General features: G+C 42.4%; 1 protein-coding gene across 1 annotated transcript in view; it reads right to left on the reverse strand.

The window, feature by feature from the left end:
• Positions 1 to 2517: 2517 nt before the first annotated feature.
• The window catches only part of maml1 (mastermind-like transcriptional coactivator 1), a 94482-nt gene continuing 80933 nt past the window's right edge, over positions 2518 to 16066 (reverse strand). Inside the window, exon 5 of the mRNA XM_063053063.1 lies at positions 2518 to 9949. Within this exon, the coding sequence (XP_062909133.1) occupies positions 8970 to 9949 (980 nt within the window). The 3' untranslated portion in view covers positions 2518 to 8969. The remainder of the gene's footprint in view (positions 9950 to 16066) is intronic.

Consider the following 16066-nt stretch of genomic DNA (forward strand, 5'->3'; position numbering starts at 1 on the left):
GAAGGCAGTTCTACAACACTTTGTGGTGAGAAAAAGGCATGACGAGACACCAAAGTTGTTATGATCATCCACTGTAACCAGGACCCTACTTGAGACAACTACTCATACCAATGGAGCCAGTCATTTGAAGTTGAGAGAGTTTCCCACTTTAAAAACTTCCCTTCCAAGTTTCCTGATATTGTTGGATATGACGGACAACCAACATTATGTAGATGACAGTCAACTCCACTTTGATTTTGGTACAGACTCATACCTAAGATTGGGCAGGCAGTGCAACTGGATTGAATCCTTTGGTGGATACATTGCCTTGTTAGGAAATAGAATAAATTGGGCTGCTCTCTCAGGTTTTACAGAAGAACATAAGAAATAGGAGCAGGAATAGGCCATTTAGGAATGAAAAGTGAACTCAGAAACAAAAAAAAACTCTGCAGTTGGATGGGCAGATAGTGGGGAAGTCTAAGACCAGAGGGCATAACCTCAGACTAGAGGGACGTCCACTTAAAAGAGATGAGGAGGAATTTCTTTAGCCACAGGGAAGTGAATCTGTGGAATTCTTTGCCACAGACAGCTGTGGAGGACAAATCATTGGGTATAATTAAAGCAGTGGTTGATAAGTTCTTGATTAGTAAGAGTGTCAAAGGTTACAGAAGGCAGAAAATGATGTTGAGAGGGGTAATAAATCTGTCATGATGGAATGCACAGGAGACTCGATGGGCGAATGGCGTAATCCTTCCCCTTATATCTTAGAGGCACCAGCGTTGTTGATTCTTGGCTGCTATCTCAAGCGGTGTAGTAAACCCCTTGCTCCAGAGACCGTACTTTTTGAGCCACGACTTTTGTGTGCAGCTCCCAAGGGAATCATTGAATATTCCTGATATTGGGGCACCACAGTAGTGTAGCAGTTAGCATAATGCTATTACAGTTTGGGAGTTCAGAGTTCAATCCCAGCATCATCTGTAAGGAGTCATGTATGTCCTCACTGTGGAATGCATGGGTTTCCTCCGGGTGCTCTGGTTTCCTCCCACAGTCCAAAGACATACCATTTAGTAGGTTAATTGATCATTGTAAATTGTCCCGTAATTACGCTAGGGTTAAATCGGCATTGCTGGGCAGTGCACCTCAAGGACCAGAAGGACCTATTCCATGATGTATCTTCAATAAAAAAATTCTCATTTACAACTACAACCACTGTAATCCGCAGCCAGGCGCAGCAGCGAAGAACTTGTTTCAAGTCATTTAAGTAAAAGGGGTGTTTAGAGCGGGCAAACTCAGGAATGGAGACAACCAAAGGAGCGAGTGCAGGAACCACAAACTCAATATTTTAGGGACAGCTTCTTTAAGGAGCTTCCAAGTCCTTCTTTTAATTACGCTACTCAAACTGAACACAAAACTCCAAGTGTGGTCTAACACGGGTTTTAAGGAGCTGCAACATTACCCAGGAGCTCTTGAACTCAGTGGGGTTGAGTGGGATCCAGGATCACCTATGATGGAATGGCAGAGCAGATTTGATGGGCTGAATAGCCTAATTCTGCTCCAGTGTCTTATGGTCTATCCCTCGACTTAATGAAGGCCAACACACCATACACTTTCTTAACAACCTTATCAACTTGCACAGCAACTTCAAAGCATCTACGGATGTGAAATCCAAGATTCTCCGTTCCTCCACACTGCTAAGAATCCTGCCATTAACACTGAAATCTGCCTTCAGATTTGACCTTCCAAAATGAAGAACTTCACCCTTCCCTGCATTGAACTCCATCTGCCCCTTCTTAGCCCAGCTCTGCAGCCTGTCAATATCCTTTTGTAAATTACAACTATCTTCTACACTATCCACAACACCACCTTTGTTTCATCTGCAAACTTACTAAACCACCCTTCCACTTTCTCAAAAATCAAAGAGCAGATCCTTGTGGAACTGTTATGTCCTGCCAGGGGTGTTGTTAGAGCTAATTTTAGCTTTATCTGTCACATGTACATCAAGGCGCACAGTGAAGAGTTGTTTGTGTCAAATCAGTCAGCGAGGAATGTGCTGGGGGCAGCCCGAAAGTGTCGCCGTGCACCCAGCACCAACACAGCATTCCCACATCTCATTCAACGGGTGTCAAATGTCACAGGGAGAAGGCAGGAGAATGGGTTTGAGAGAGATATTAGCCATCATGGAATGGTGCAGTAGAATGGCCTAATTCGGCTCCCATGTCTCATGGTCTTGTGCCAGAATAAGGAGAGGGGGGCTAAGAAAAGGAGCACAAACTGGAAGATGATAGATAAGGAATACCCATCATCCCTCACTTGGTCTCATCCTTAACCTCACCCACCTTTCGAGTCCTGATGAAGGGTCTCACCCAAACTATCAACTGTTTATTCCTCTCCATAGATACTACCTAACCTGCTAAGTTCCTCCAGCATTTTGTGTGTTTACTTTAATCCTAACAGTTAGGATCCTTCAAAGAACAAACTGTTTTTTCAAAAAACTTAGAACCACCACCACTTACTTTCAGATCCCACCAAATCACAACACGATGCAATTGCAAAAAGATCATGAAGAAGTTTTTATTCACACGTGATTCCCAAGACTGGGACTTATATTTACAGATTTAATATATTGTTTTAAGATAGAAAGATAGAAAAAACCCACCATGGCCAAATCCAGTTTAGATTATTCTGACAATTGGTGGTAATGACAGAGGCAGGAAGATTGAAGACTGGTTGAGGGCTCAGACCAGCTGGATCCTGTAACATTATCAGCTTAGTAAAGGGAGTTCAGACTCCAGCTGGACTCCATTGTGTTGTGGTCAGTCCCACTACCCGAGTGAGCAAAATTAAACATCATCTCTGCACCATCACCCACGCGCTGATATGAACAGTGCAGGATTGTCCTCAAACCCAGAAACAGAATACCAGCAGACCACATCTCTATGGTCTGGACTAAAGGTGTAGACTATTTTCTAAAATGGAAAGATAATTCAAAAATCAGAGGAGCAAATGGACTTTGGAGTCCTTAAGATTTCCTAAAGATCAACTTGCAGGGTGAGTTTGTGGTAAGGAAGGCAAATGCAATGTTAGCATTTTGAGAGGACGAGAATATAAATGCAAGGATATAATGCTGAGGCTTTATAAGGCATTGGTCAGACCGCACTTGCAGAGTATTGCGAGCAATTTTGGGCTTCTTATCTAGGAAAAGGTGTGCTGGCATTTGAGGGAGTCCAGAGGAAGTTCATGAAAATGCTTTCAGGAATGAAAAGGTTAATGTATGAAAAGCGGTTGATGGCTCTGGGCCTGATTTGCTGGAGTTTAGAAGAATGGGATTGGTGGTGGGGCGGGGGGGGGGGGTTTGAAATCTCATTGAAACACATTGAATACTGAAAAGCCTAGATTGAGTGGATGTGGAGAGGATATCTCCTATACCAGGAAAGTCTAGGACCAGAGGGCACCACCTCAGAATAGAAGGAAAGATTTAGAACAAAGATGAGGAATTTCTTTAGCCAGAGGGTGGAGAATCTGTAAAATTCACTGTCACAGACGGCTGTAGAGGCCAAGTCATTTGGCATACTTAAAGCAAAAGTTGATAGATTCCTGATTAGTCAGGGCATCAAGGGATACAGAGAGAAGGCAAGGGAATGGGGTTGAGAGGGATAATAAATCAGCCATGATGGAATGGTAGAGCAGACGCAGTAGACCAAATGGCCTAACTCTGCTCCTATGTCTTATGTTCTGTAGAAAGTTGTTACCCATGGAAACAATATAACTATCCATCACTTCAAGTGTCCATCAGTTCAGTTTGAAATCTGTCGGGCAAAGAAACCATTGAAGAGCACTGCAAACTGAGGACCACCATAATGGACATGGAGGCTTTGGAGAGGGTGCATGACAGGGTCACCAGGATGCTGCCTGGATTAGACAGTATGAGCTAAAAGGAGATGTTGGACAAACATGGATCTTTATCAATGTTCCCTCTGATTTCTACTTACTTACTTACTTTTACAGCTGCATGGACCAAGCACTGCTCTGAGCAGAAATTTTTTTTGCATGGCCTGCAAACTTCATGGCACTTTAATAAAACACAAGATAAAAGAAAATTCCAGCTGTGCTGCAACCAAGTGTGTGTGTGGGAGCATTTCCATTACTGTGCAGCTTAGAGGGAACAGTGATCTTTAATCTGGCGTGTTGGAGGCTGAGGAGGGCCCTAACAGAGGCATGCAAAATTATAAGAGGCATCAACAAGATAGAATAAATTTTTCTTCCCCAGGGTAGAAATGTTAAATACTAGAGTACACACATTTAAGATGTGCGTTGGAAAGAAGTTTTCTTTATATAACAGTAGTTGGTGCCAGGGAAGGTAGAGGAAGCAGATTAAACAACATTGTTCAAATGGCATTGAGATAGATACATGGACAGGCAGGGAATGCAGAGATGTGGATAGAGATGGGATTCATTAAAATTGGCACCCAAGTTAATGATCTTAGAGATCAAGTGGTGGACTGACAAGACAGGCTAATTGGGAGAACCAACTGTTCCATAACATCTGCTCACTGCCATTAGAGGTGAAGGACTGAGAATACAGGCAGCAGATGGTGGAGGGGGATATGGGTACCAGACAAGTCCTGGGCAGTTTTAAACTAAACTACTGGAGAGTGGAACCCCTCAACACAGATTATACTCAGCTTTATTAAAATATATTGTTGTACAGGATGGCCCTGAAGAATTCTGATAGGTGCAAGTTCCACTTCAAAAAAAAATTAAAGAAAATGTACAATAAAATCTACATGAATAAACAGGTTCACTTTGTACAAAAACCATGAGAAGTTTAGAACATATGAACAAAGATTAATGAGAAGGAATCGAGATGCAAACAATATCCAATTAGTTAAAACTCCGCTTAAACACCAATTCCAGATTTCACATTAACCTCTATTGCCCAATTTTCTAATTAGTGGCTTAAACATTAGTAAACAATTAATTTTTAATTATAATGCACTTCTAGTGAGTAATTCACTGTTGCCCGGTAGCCAGCAGGGAAGAGAAAAAACAGCAAATGCAATGTATGAAAATATTAACTCCATTACCAGCTACAAATTCTAGGTAGCTAATGCTGGATGTCAGAATCTACATAAAGTTCCATGTGTGGTGCCAAAATGCTATATAATGATAGCCTCATTTTGAATTACATTGTTAAACTAAAAAAAACATTTATATCACCCCAGTCACAATCTTAAATAATTTAACATTAAAAATATATAAGGAAACACAACAAATATCAGGCACCATATACAGCCTGGTACATATAGCCATGTTTAAACTACACATACAGTTTTTACCTGAATTACAGTTATAAAAAGATAAAGTAAAAGTAATATATGCCTCTGCTTAAAAATTATGATACTGTTAAAAGAAATGGCTTTGAACAGAAAATACTCCATTGCTGTGACGTGACAAGTTTACACTCTGAGGCACAGCAGAATTAAAACTGAAAAAAAAATTAAAGTTAGTTATTGGGGACGAGGATGTCTGAAGTGGATGACAGATGATCTGTAACTATTGATTTCTGGAAGACATGGATTGGCAGCAAAGGATCACTCCAAACAAAAATATACATTTCTTGGGAATAAATAAACGTCATTTCACCCAAACAGCTTGATAACCTTGGCTCTGCACACACTGTTCAATAAGAAACAATACTCCAACAATCACAAATTGATTTTAACAAGCAGAAATAACGTCTTTGGGGTGCGGGGTTAAGAAGTGAGTTTCAAACAAGGTTTGACAAAGTCTTTTTTTTGCCAGAATAACATTTAAAAAAAAACTTTACGGTGTGGTTTTAAAATCTGACATTACAAAGTGGTTAGACAGAGCAAGTCAATATAGTCAAGTGCAGAATGAAGACTTACAAAAACCATAGCAAGAAATGCTTTTTTTTAAAAAACTCTAAAATGTAAAAATATATTACAGACAAAGACCTTTTATCAATTTTATAAAAATGTAAACATTTATATACATACAGTTTAACTAATTCAGACAGTAAGATATGGCAAGCACCATGATTGGAGGGCAGTGTATATGCCACAGAACATCTCAACTTGGAATCAGGGAAATGGATGATTGGGACAATTAAGGACTCAATTGCATTCTCCAACTGGCTGTTATACCTGGATAATCCCTGGGCAGCAACTGACAGGTATAAAGGGCAAATTCTGTCCCCTTAAAGCTTGCATGCAACTTTTCATTGGAGGCAAGTGCGATAACACCTCCATCAGAACGGACAACACCCTGAACAGAGAAGGCCTGATGGAGAGGAGGAGAGTAGAAACATCTCACCTATGTTGCTCTGATCAAATGGGGGGGGGGGGAAAACAAGCCTGAAACTAGGACTAGTTGCATAGTGCACTTCATTCCGTGCCCCCCACCCCAACTTCCAACTACTTATAAAGTGTGAACCCCAGAGATTCTGCAGATGCTGGAAATCTTGAGCCATAAACACACACAAAATACTGGAGGAACTCAACAGGTCAGGCAGCATCTATGAAGGGGAATAAACAGTCAATATTTCAGACCAAAACCCTTCATCAGGACTGGAAAGGATGAGGGCAAGTGGGAATAGGAAGGTGAAACCAATACAAGTTATGAAGTTTGAACACAAGAGATTCTGCAGATACTAGAAAACTCAAGAGACACACACAATGCTAGAGGAACTCAGCAAGTCAGGCAGCATCCAACTCACTTCATAGCCAGCCCCTTCGTCCTCACCTGGTCTCACCTATTGCCTGCCAGCTTGTACTGCTTCCAGTCTCCCCAATTTTTGGGGAGCCCAATCTGGCTTCAGGCCAGACTGCACCCTTCCTTTGCAGTCTGGCCTGAAGCACCCACAGTTTATTCCTCTCCATAGATGCTGCCTGACATGCAAACTCCTCCAGCAGCTTGGGTGTTGCTGTTATAAATTTTGAGGCAAGTTTCATTCTGAAACATTTCAGAGAAGCCTGAAAGGTCCCGAATCCCATAAAGACTATTTTATAAAGCTGCTCTCTCCTCACCTTCCTCCCACAGGTGGAGAGAAACAGGACAAAGTAGTAAAGTGCAAAATACACTGCTCAGAAGAGATGTGGACGCTTATTTTCATGTGATACGAAAGGCTATGCCACATGCACAGGCAAGCTTTTCTGCTGGTGAAGATGAGCACAGAGCAACTAGTGTGGGGTATGGTTTCTGAATTTAAAGGATTTATAATCCAGGGGACATCTGTTCAAAACTCAGTGATGGGGAGAACAAAGGTTCCTTCAGTAAAGGGGACTTGGAGATACAGTGCGGAACAGGCCCTTTCAGCCACACCCAATTTAACCCTGGCCTAATCACAGGACAATTTACAATGACCAATTACCTACTCATTGGTAATCCTTTGCACAGTGGGAGGAGCCTGGATCACCCAGAGGAAACCCACACATTCCAAAGAGGACCTACAAACACCTGATAGAGAACCCTGGGATTGAACTCCGAAACCCAATCTATAACAGTGTCATGTTAACCACTGCACTACCTACCGCGGTGCCCTTCTTAAAAAAAGCGCAACAAAGCTTTCAGATAGTCATAAAAATTACCCTTTAGGAAGAAAACAGACATGCTTGCATTCACAACCTCAAGATGTTGAAGAGTAATTTTTTTTTGAAGTGTGGCTGTGAATACTGGAAGGCAATCCTTGCAGTCTGAGCTGGCCCAGACAGGCTTGGCCATTTTTCACTGCCTTTTTCCAGAGCCCAGTAAGACATTCAAAAGGAAACTAGTGACCAACAATAAAGGTCACCCTTGCTAACAACACGCACATCATGAATTTTCTCCTGCAATGAATAAAGGAAGTACCAGTGGGGGCCACAGAGGCAGAACTTTTGTTTGGTTTTGGAAATGTCTCTCCTTGGTCAACAGTGAAGGAGTTTGGAAGAATTAGGGTGGGGCTGGAGAATCTCATTGAAGCCTATTGATTATTTAAAGGCTTAGAGTGACTGTGGAGAGGATGTTTCCTATGGGGGCGGGGGGGGGGTGTGGAGTCTAGCACCAAAGGGCACAGCCTCAGAATAGAGGGATGTCCATTTAGAACAGAGATGAGGAATTTCTTTAGCCAGAGGGTGGTGAATCTGTGTAATTTAATGTCAGGGACAGTCGTGGAGGCCAAGTCATTTAAAGCGGAGATTGATAGGTTCTTGATTGGTCAGGTCATCAAAGATTATGTGGGGAAAGCTGGAGAATGGGGCTGAGAGGGATAATAAATCAGCCACGATGCATGCAATGGTGGAGCAGACTCAATGGGCTGAATGGCCAAATTCTGCTCCTATGTCTTATGGTCTTAACAGGTTATGAAAAGGACCTTCCTAAAATGGGCTCAATGTCAGGAAGTATATGGCAATGGTAGACAGACAATTCAGTGACTGGAATACTGATACCAGTGTGGCTTAGCACCCAGCATTTGCGTTTTGCAAAATAATGATTCAACCTCAATACAGGGAGTTTGAGAGACTGTGTGGAAGGTGGCTTTATACTACAGGAAGTCAGAGACAGTCTGGTCAGCTGGGCAGGAAAATGGACGTCTAAAATGTACCACTGACCAGGATTAATTCAGTTTCAGATGTATACTCTTCACTGGATTCTAACAAATGTGCTACTTCCAATACCACCCAAGCAACTGAGATTAGCAATGTTCTCCCCTTTCAGAATGTTGTGAACTTAAAGGCCACGGAAAGATTAAAGCAATCTAGTACTGACTCCTTGACCAGCAATGGAACAAAGGAATTTGGTATTGAATAAACTAAACTGCCAAACTACATGTGATTTGCCAGTAAAATAGCAATTATGAAAATCAGCCATTAACTCTTCCCAACCATACATTTTCACCTGTCATGTACCACATCGCCATTTTTGGTCCCAAACATATATAAAATCCATGATTACACTTTTCCCACTGTGTTTATTAAATGGCAACAAACTGCCCTTCAATGATGAGATTCCAGAAATTCATCCAGATCCATTATCCATTCCTCTGTAGTTCTGTTTTTCAAAAAAGAGTCCATCAGGTCTGTATCACCGGGTAATCCCTGAAGCGTGCCACCTCCGGACTGGTTACCATAGTTAAAAGGCAGCTCCTGACTGGAACTCCTTACCTGGTAAGGTTGATTGCAGTGGAGATTGCCCCTTGCGGCCATTTGTTGGCTGGAATTGAAGTTTGCCAGGTCTGGAACTGGCTGATTTAAACTGGGAACTGCTTGGGAGGGTGGGTTGGTCTGTGACAGAGGCCCACCTAATGTAGGCACCATGTGCCCGTCAACAGTAGAGTTGATGGCACCCATTGGCCTGGCCGGTGGGAGGCTTGCTCGGGGCATTCCCGGCACAAACTGTTGGCCTGCTATTTTGGGATGAGACGGTCTTGTGTGGAAAGTTGAGGTACTACTGAACGCGACGAGGTTACTGTTGGGTTGGTTTTGGTTATTCACGCTTGGCAAAGCTTGATGCTGCCAGGATGAACTCTGGTTTGCCACTGTGCCAGATAACCTCTGCAAGGGGGTCTTTGATACAGCTTGGCTCACAGGCCCTTTGCTATGCTGCTGTTGTGCAAGGTTTGAGTTGCTGAGGTGATTCTGACTGTATCCCGTTAGTATAGGGGTGCCTCGAGTCCTGCTAGGTTGTCTTGGCAATGAATTTGAATGCTGCCCATTTGTCATTGTGTCCTGGGCCGAATGCGAAAGGATTTGGTTCAGATTTGACCCCACACTGTACATTCCCTGTTGGACATTATGCATATTGCTGTACTGAGTTGCTGCCAGTTCTGGCTGACCACCAACCGCAGAGGCACTGGAGGTAACAGAATTCTGACTTGCAGCCATTTGGATCATGTTCTGATTCTGGGAGAATAGTCTCGAGCTGCTGGTATTTGCTGTGGTCAGGTTACCAACTGCTGTAAGAACTTGTGCAGAACCTAGAAAATTAAGCAAAATATGCAGATAATTAATTCCCAGCCATGTGACAATCACCACGGACTCTCCAATAAACTATCTCCCCTGTCCCCAACCAAAGCCTTATGCAAAAGGACTCACACCTCAAAAGGTATGGAGAAATGTGGCCCAATGTGCATACCCCCACTCTGAATAACCTACTGAGGTCGTATCTGGGCACCAAGGTAGCAGTGCAGTTAAGCACGACGCTATTACAGCTCGGGACGCTGGAGCCTGCAGTTCATTTGCAGCATTGTCTGTAAAGAGTCCTCCCCGTGGAATGCCTGGGTGCTCCGGTTTCCTCCCACAGTCCAAAGACATAGCGGGTAGGTTAATTGGTCATTGTAAAGCATCCTGTGATTAGGTTAGGGTTAATAGAGGTTGTTGGGGCAGCATGGCTGAAAGGGCCAGAAGGGTCTATTCCACGCTGCATCGCTAAATAAATAAATCAGTTATTTCTGGTTGCCCAATTATAGTTTGTTTATTGTCATCTGACTGTACATATACACAAACAAACAAAACAACATTCCAACAGACTATGGTGCACCCACAAAACTTGTATCACGCACAGAACATGAAACCAAATATTACCAAAACTAAATTAATAAAATATAAATCAAAATGCATGTTGTGTACAGCCCAGGTAAACAGTAAACAGCTCCCTGTCCGAGTGATGAGACCTCAGTGGTGGCAGGGTATTCATTAGTCTCTTAGTCTAATCTTAGTCGTGGGCACGTGGCCAAGTGGTTAAGGGGTTAAGGGGTTCGACTGGCAATCTGAAGGTCGTGAGTTCAAGCCCCAGCCAAGGCAGCGTGTTGTGTCTGATCAAGGTACAGTGCTCTGCGATGACACTGGTGCTAAGCTGTATGGGTCCTAATGCCCTTCGCTTGGACAACATTGGTGTCGTGGAGAGGGGAGACTTGCTGCATGGGCAACTGCTGGTCTTCCATACAACCTTGCCCAGGACTGCACCCTGGAGAGTGAAGACTTTCCAGGCACAGATCCGTGGTCTCGCAACACTAATGGATGCCTTTAGTCTTTAGTGGGTCAGAGAGATTGTGGGATGGGTGGTAGGGATTCTCAAAAATGTTTCAGGCCCCTCCCAGTAAATGTCACAAATAGGGAGACCCTGGTGATGATCCTCTTGGTGGTTTTTACTGTCTTGTGGTCCAGTGCTATGAGGACAGGTTGGACAAACTTGGGTTGTTTTCTCTGGAGTGATGGATGCCGAAGGGAGATCTGATCAAAGTTCATAAGATCATGAGAGGCATCAATAGACAGCCAGTATCTTTTTCCCAGGGTTGAAATATCTAAAAATAAAGAGCATGACGCAAGTCATAGTCAGTCATACTTCATTGATCCCGAGGGAAATTGGGTAAGAGGGGATAAGTATAAAGATGATGTGCGGGGCAAGGTTTTTTTTTATATAAGGTGCCTGGAAAGCACTGCCAGTGTTGGTAGTGAAGGCAAATATGACAGAGGCATTTAAGAAGCACTTAGACCGGTACCTGTACATGAATGTGCAGAGAATGAAGGGAGGTAGACCTTGTGTAGTCAGAAGAGATTAGGCGTTTAATTAGTTTGGCACAACATCGTGGGCTGAAAGGCCAGTTCCTGAGTTGCACTGTTCTATAAATATTAACACCTGCCCTATTCAATAACTCTATTTAGTGGATGTCATCCTTTGTGAATGTTTGTTCTACATTCCACCATTTGGCCTTAAAACATACAGTAGAACAGTAACAGCCTAGTACAGGCCCTTCAGCCCATAATGCTGTGCTGGATCAATCTAACCCCTCTCACATAACTCTCCATTTTTCTATCATCTAAGAGTTTCTTAAATGTAACTAACATATCTGCCTCTACCTGGCAGGGTGTTTCACACTCCGCGTAAAAAACGTACCTCTGACATCGCCCAAATACTTTCTTTGGATTATCTTAAAATTCTGCTCCCTTGTGTTAGCCATTTCCATCCTGGGAAAAAGTCTCTGGCTATCCACTCAATCTATGCCTCTTAAAATAGACTTGTAACAGTCTCATTGTTGCATTAAGATATGCAAACTTCAGTAACACAGTTTATATTATGGGCTGGTGTACAAAAATGTTTTGTTTACAACCGTTTCCCAATTTGCTAAACAAATACGGGTAAGGCGACACAACAGCTCGACAGCATGTGCCACCAGACTCAAAGGCTGCTTCTACCACACTTTATCTCCCAGTCTATCTCGTTATGGTTTATACATCTTTTCTACTTGCACTGTACTTCTTCTGCAACACCATTCTGCATTAGACCATAAAACATAGGAGCAGAATTAGGCCATTCAGCCCATCAAGTCGGCTCTGCCATTTCGTTATGGCCAATTTATTATCCCTCTCAACCCAACTCTCTTGCCTTCTCCCCGTAAACTTTAACAGTCTGACTAATCAAGAATCCATCAACCTCCATATTATATATGTCCAATATCTTGGCCTCCAGAAGTAGCATTATTTTTCTACTATTTTCCTTGTAGTTTAACTTTACAATGCTTGCTTATAGTTTTTAAATAATTACCTACAGTATATATCTGTGATTGTTCAGTGAATTTTCTATAAATAGTATAGATGATTCTGTACTTTTCTAGAAGCTTCAGCAGGCGTCATGCCTGTTGAATGTGGCCATTGATAGGTTAATTGTTATCATTGGAATGTTGTTATCTCCAGTCTGAGTTTGAGATGTCCATGACTTTTTTTTTCTTCTTTTTGTTTTTTACTCTAGTAACACTTAATAAAATGGATGTAATCACCAACTTCTGAAGAAACTCTGGATCAATCTCATCAGATCCAACAACCCAAAAAGTTGAGAATTCCTTTCCTCAAGCATCCATTCTTCTACTAATCCTACCCTCACCCATTTTGTTCTATTGTTACAAAATTTGTTTCTTCCCGATCACTGCCTCAGTATCTCCATGTTGTCACTGCGGATCAAATCCTTCAGTCCAGAGTCAGCCAACAGTCTCCTCCAGCAGACCTAAACTCTTTCCAGTGGCTCTGACCGCTTCACTGTGAATCAATGAGTAACTCAGCTCATTCGTCCCCAAAGTCACCAGAACCGCAACCCAGTGCCGGGAGGGATAAATGGACAAGAGAATCATGGAGGGACTGATCCCTGCAGAAAAATGATAGAGAGGAGAGGTAATGATGTGTTTGGTGGTAGGATCCCTTTAGAGATGACAGTCTTGCAGAGAATGATATGTTGGATGTGGAGGCTCATGCAATGGTAGGTAAGGATAAGAGGAACCGTATTATGTTAAGGTGGCAGAAAGATGGGAGTGTGGATGTTCAGGAAATGGAGATGAGGGTGAGGCAGCATCAATGGTGGAGGAAGGTAAACCCCGTTCTTTGAAGGAGGATATCTCTAATGTCCTGGAAAGGAAAACATCATCCTTGGTACAGGTGTGGCAGAGATGAAAGAACTGAGAAAGGTATTTTTTTATATATACGAGATAGGGTGGGAAGAAGTATAGTCAATATGGCCATGGGAATCTGTAGTTTTATTTTAAAAAATTGCTGGTCAACAGTTTGTCTCCAGAGATTCAGAAAGGGGAAGGAAGTGTCAGCTGACATCCCCAGGGATGTCACTTGTTCTAGAACAAATGCTCTCCAATCCAAAACTTTCATTATTTTTATACTATTTCTGATATATCTTCTCCCCGCCCCCACAATCTCTACCCCACATGCGTTGAGAGTGAGGAAATCCTTTTTGCAGTGTTAAACTTCATTACCCAAGTTCTATGTGAGCTGTGTGCAGTTCCACTTTTAATTTACATGTACAGTAGTGAGCTTCTATCCTGGAGTTTTATAAAGCCATTAACTAGGCTAGTATCAGACATGAGTTCACTATAATTCACTTTAGCCTACAGTTTGTGGCTCAAGCTGGTTGAGCTTGTTACAAATTTTCAGTTCCTGGTATCAACCCCGTGGGGCCCCCTTTATCCCACTACTACATGCTCATCCCCCAATCTCTCTCTGCTAATGCTACAGAACCAAGAATTCACTATTCCCTGCTATGAATGTACTAGCCTACTACACCCATTTCAATCCTGTGATCATTCAACCCCAGCTTATGGCTACTGGTTTGTGGCATTTACTCCATCTATTTTTCAAAGTGTATGCATTTATTTTTACATTTCTCTAAACATAGAACACTACAGTACAGTATAGGCCTTTTGTACCATGACCTTATAACCAATCTAACCTTCCCTCCCACATAGCCCTCCATTTTATCTAATACCAGTTTCTTATTACCTTCCTCTATCATCTACTGCAGGGCGTTCCACATACCCATCACTCTGTGTAAGAAAAACCTATCTTGGGCATCACCTTAAACTTTTCTCCAATCTCCTTAAAATTATGCTCTCCTAGCCACTTCTGCTTTTAGAGAAAGGTGGTTTCTTTCCACTGTCTATGCCTCTTATCATCTAGTACACCTCCATCAAATCGCCTTTCATCCTCTTCCACATTCGGACTGGTTAAGGAAAGCCTCAAACTAAAGGATACAGTTTTCTGGGAAAAGTCTCAAGCTCATCATCTTGTATAACTCTATCAAGTAAACTCTCATCCTCCTTCACTCCAAAGAGAAAAGCTCACTCAACCCATCTTCACAAGATAAGAGATCAGGAAAAAGGATGCAAAAGAAAATGGAAATTGTTGGTGAAAAAATTGTGTATTTAACATGGACAGGAAGGTAATAGGAGCAACATTCCACTATGAGCAATTTATAAATTTAGAAGTAGAAATGTTAAAAATCTCTGGAATGTCTGTGTTGACTATAAACCAACTCAGAAGCCCGGCAGCTGAAATGCAGTAACAACTCACCGAACAACATCTCCACAGAAGATCACAATAAACACTGGTCTTGTACATAATACCACAGTCCAAAAACAAAATTAAAAGCAGAAGCAACAGAAAGTCTTCAATTTCAATTTGGAGGTTAAATATTTGTTTGGGAGTTGAAAAAAAATTAAATTTCCAAAATAACGAATGTAACTATGCGAGGTTTCTGAGCTATTGGTTATTAACCTGCCCCAGTTCTCTGCTCAATTAAAATTACTGTACTTTTGCTATTTACATTGCTTAGGTTTATATATTTAACCACATCTGGTGGCTTAGAGCAGGGGTCCCCAACCTTTATTGTACCGCAGACCAGCCGACCCCGGGGGGAGGGGGGGTGGGGGAGGGTTGCCAACGGACAAGAGTAGCAGTCAAATACGTTGTGTACATACCCCGAGAAAGACTACCATGACCAGGAAGCCTTGCGCGGGCACCTGTGTGCGCATGCCTGAATAAGCCAATTTTTTTCCTACAAATCGTTTTTGGCGATTCTGTTTGGGGGGGGGGGGGAGGAGTGTTAATCACGACCGGAATGTAGGTGCTAAGTGGCTAATACACTCAATTTCATTTCTAAAAGGATTTATCTAACAAATTTAATATTAAATAGCGCATATTTTCCTCGCATGAATATAGTGATAAGTCAATTATCAGGGGAGGACAGGGGAGCTTGAAGTGTTGAACGAACTTCCAGTAGAAGTGGTAGAGGCAGGTTCGATATTATCATTTAAAGAAAAATTGGATAAGTATATGGACAGGAAAGGAATGGAAGGTTATGAGCTGAGTGCAGGTCGGTGGGACCAGGTGAGAGTAGCGTTCGGCACAGACTAGAAAGGCCGAGATCGCCTGTTTCTGTGCTGTAATTGTTATATGGTTATATAAGTCAATAGCATCATAACATTTTAAGTAATGTTTGGATATTAAACACACAGCACATATTTTCCCCGTATGAACATATAAAATCATTGCAACACACCGATATCGCTGAATCAGTGGGAGCCCGGGGCTTGTTTCCCTGCAACAAGACGGTGCCATCGAGGGGTGATGGGAGACAGCGATACTCGAAGGGGGTTCCTTATGTCCAGTCTATTCTGTAATTTAGTTTTCGTTGCATTCATTGCAGAAATATGTTGGAAATGGAAGCAACTTTTTCAGTGCTTTCGTGGCTATCTCAGGATATCTAGCCTTGACTTTGATCCAGAATGCCGGCAGAGATGTTACATCAAACATACTTT

This window comes from Mobula hypostoma, chromosome 7 (assembly GCF_963921235.1).
Source record: "Mobula hypostoma chromosome 7, sMobHyp1.1, whole genome shotgun sequence".
NCBI classification, from domain to species: Eukaryota; Metazoa; Chordata; class Chondrichthyes; order Myliobatiformes; family Myliobatidae; genus Mobula; species Mobula hypostoma.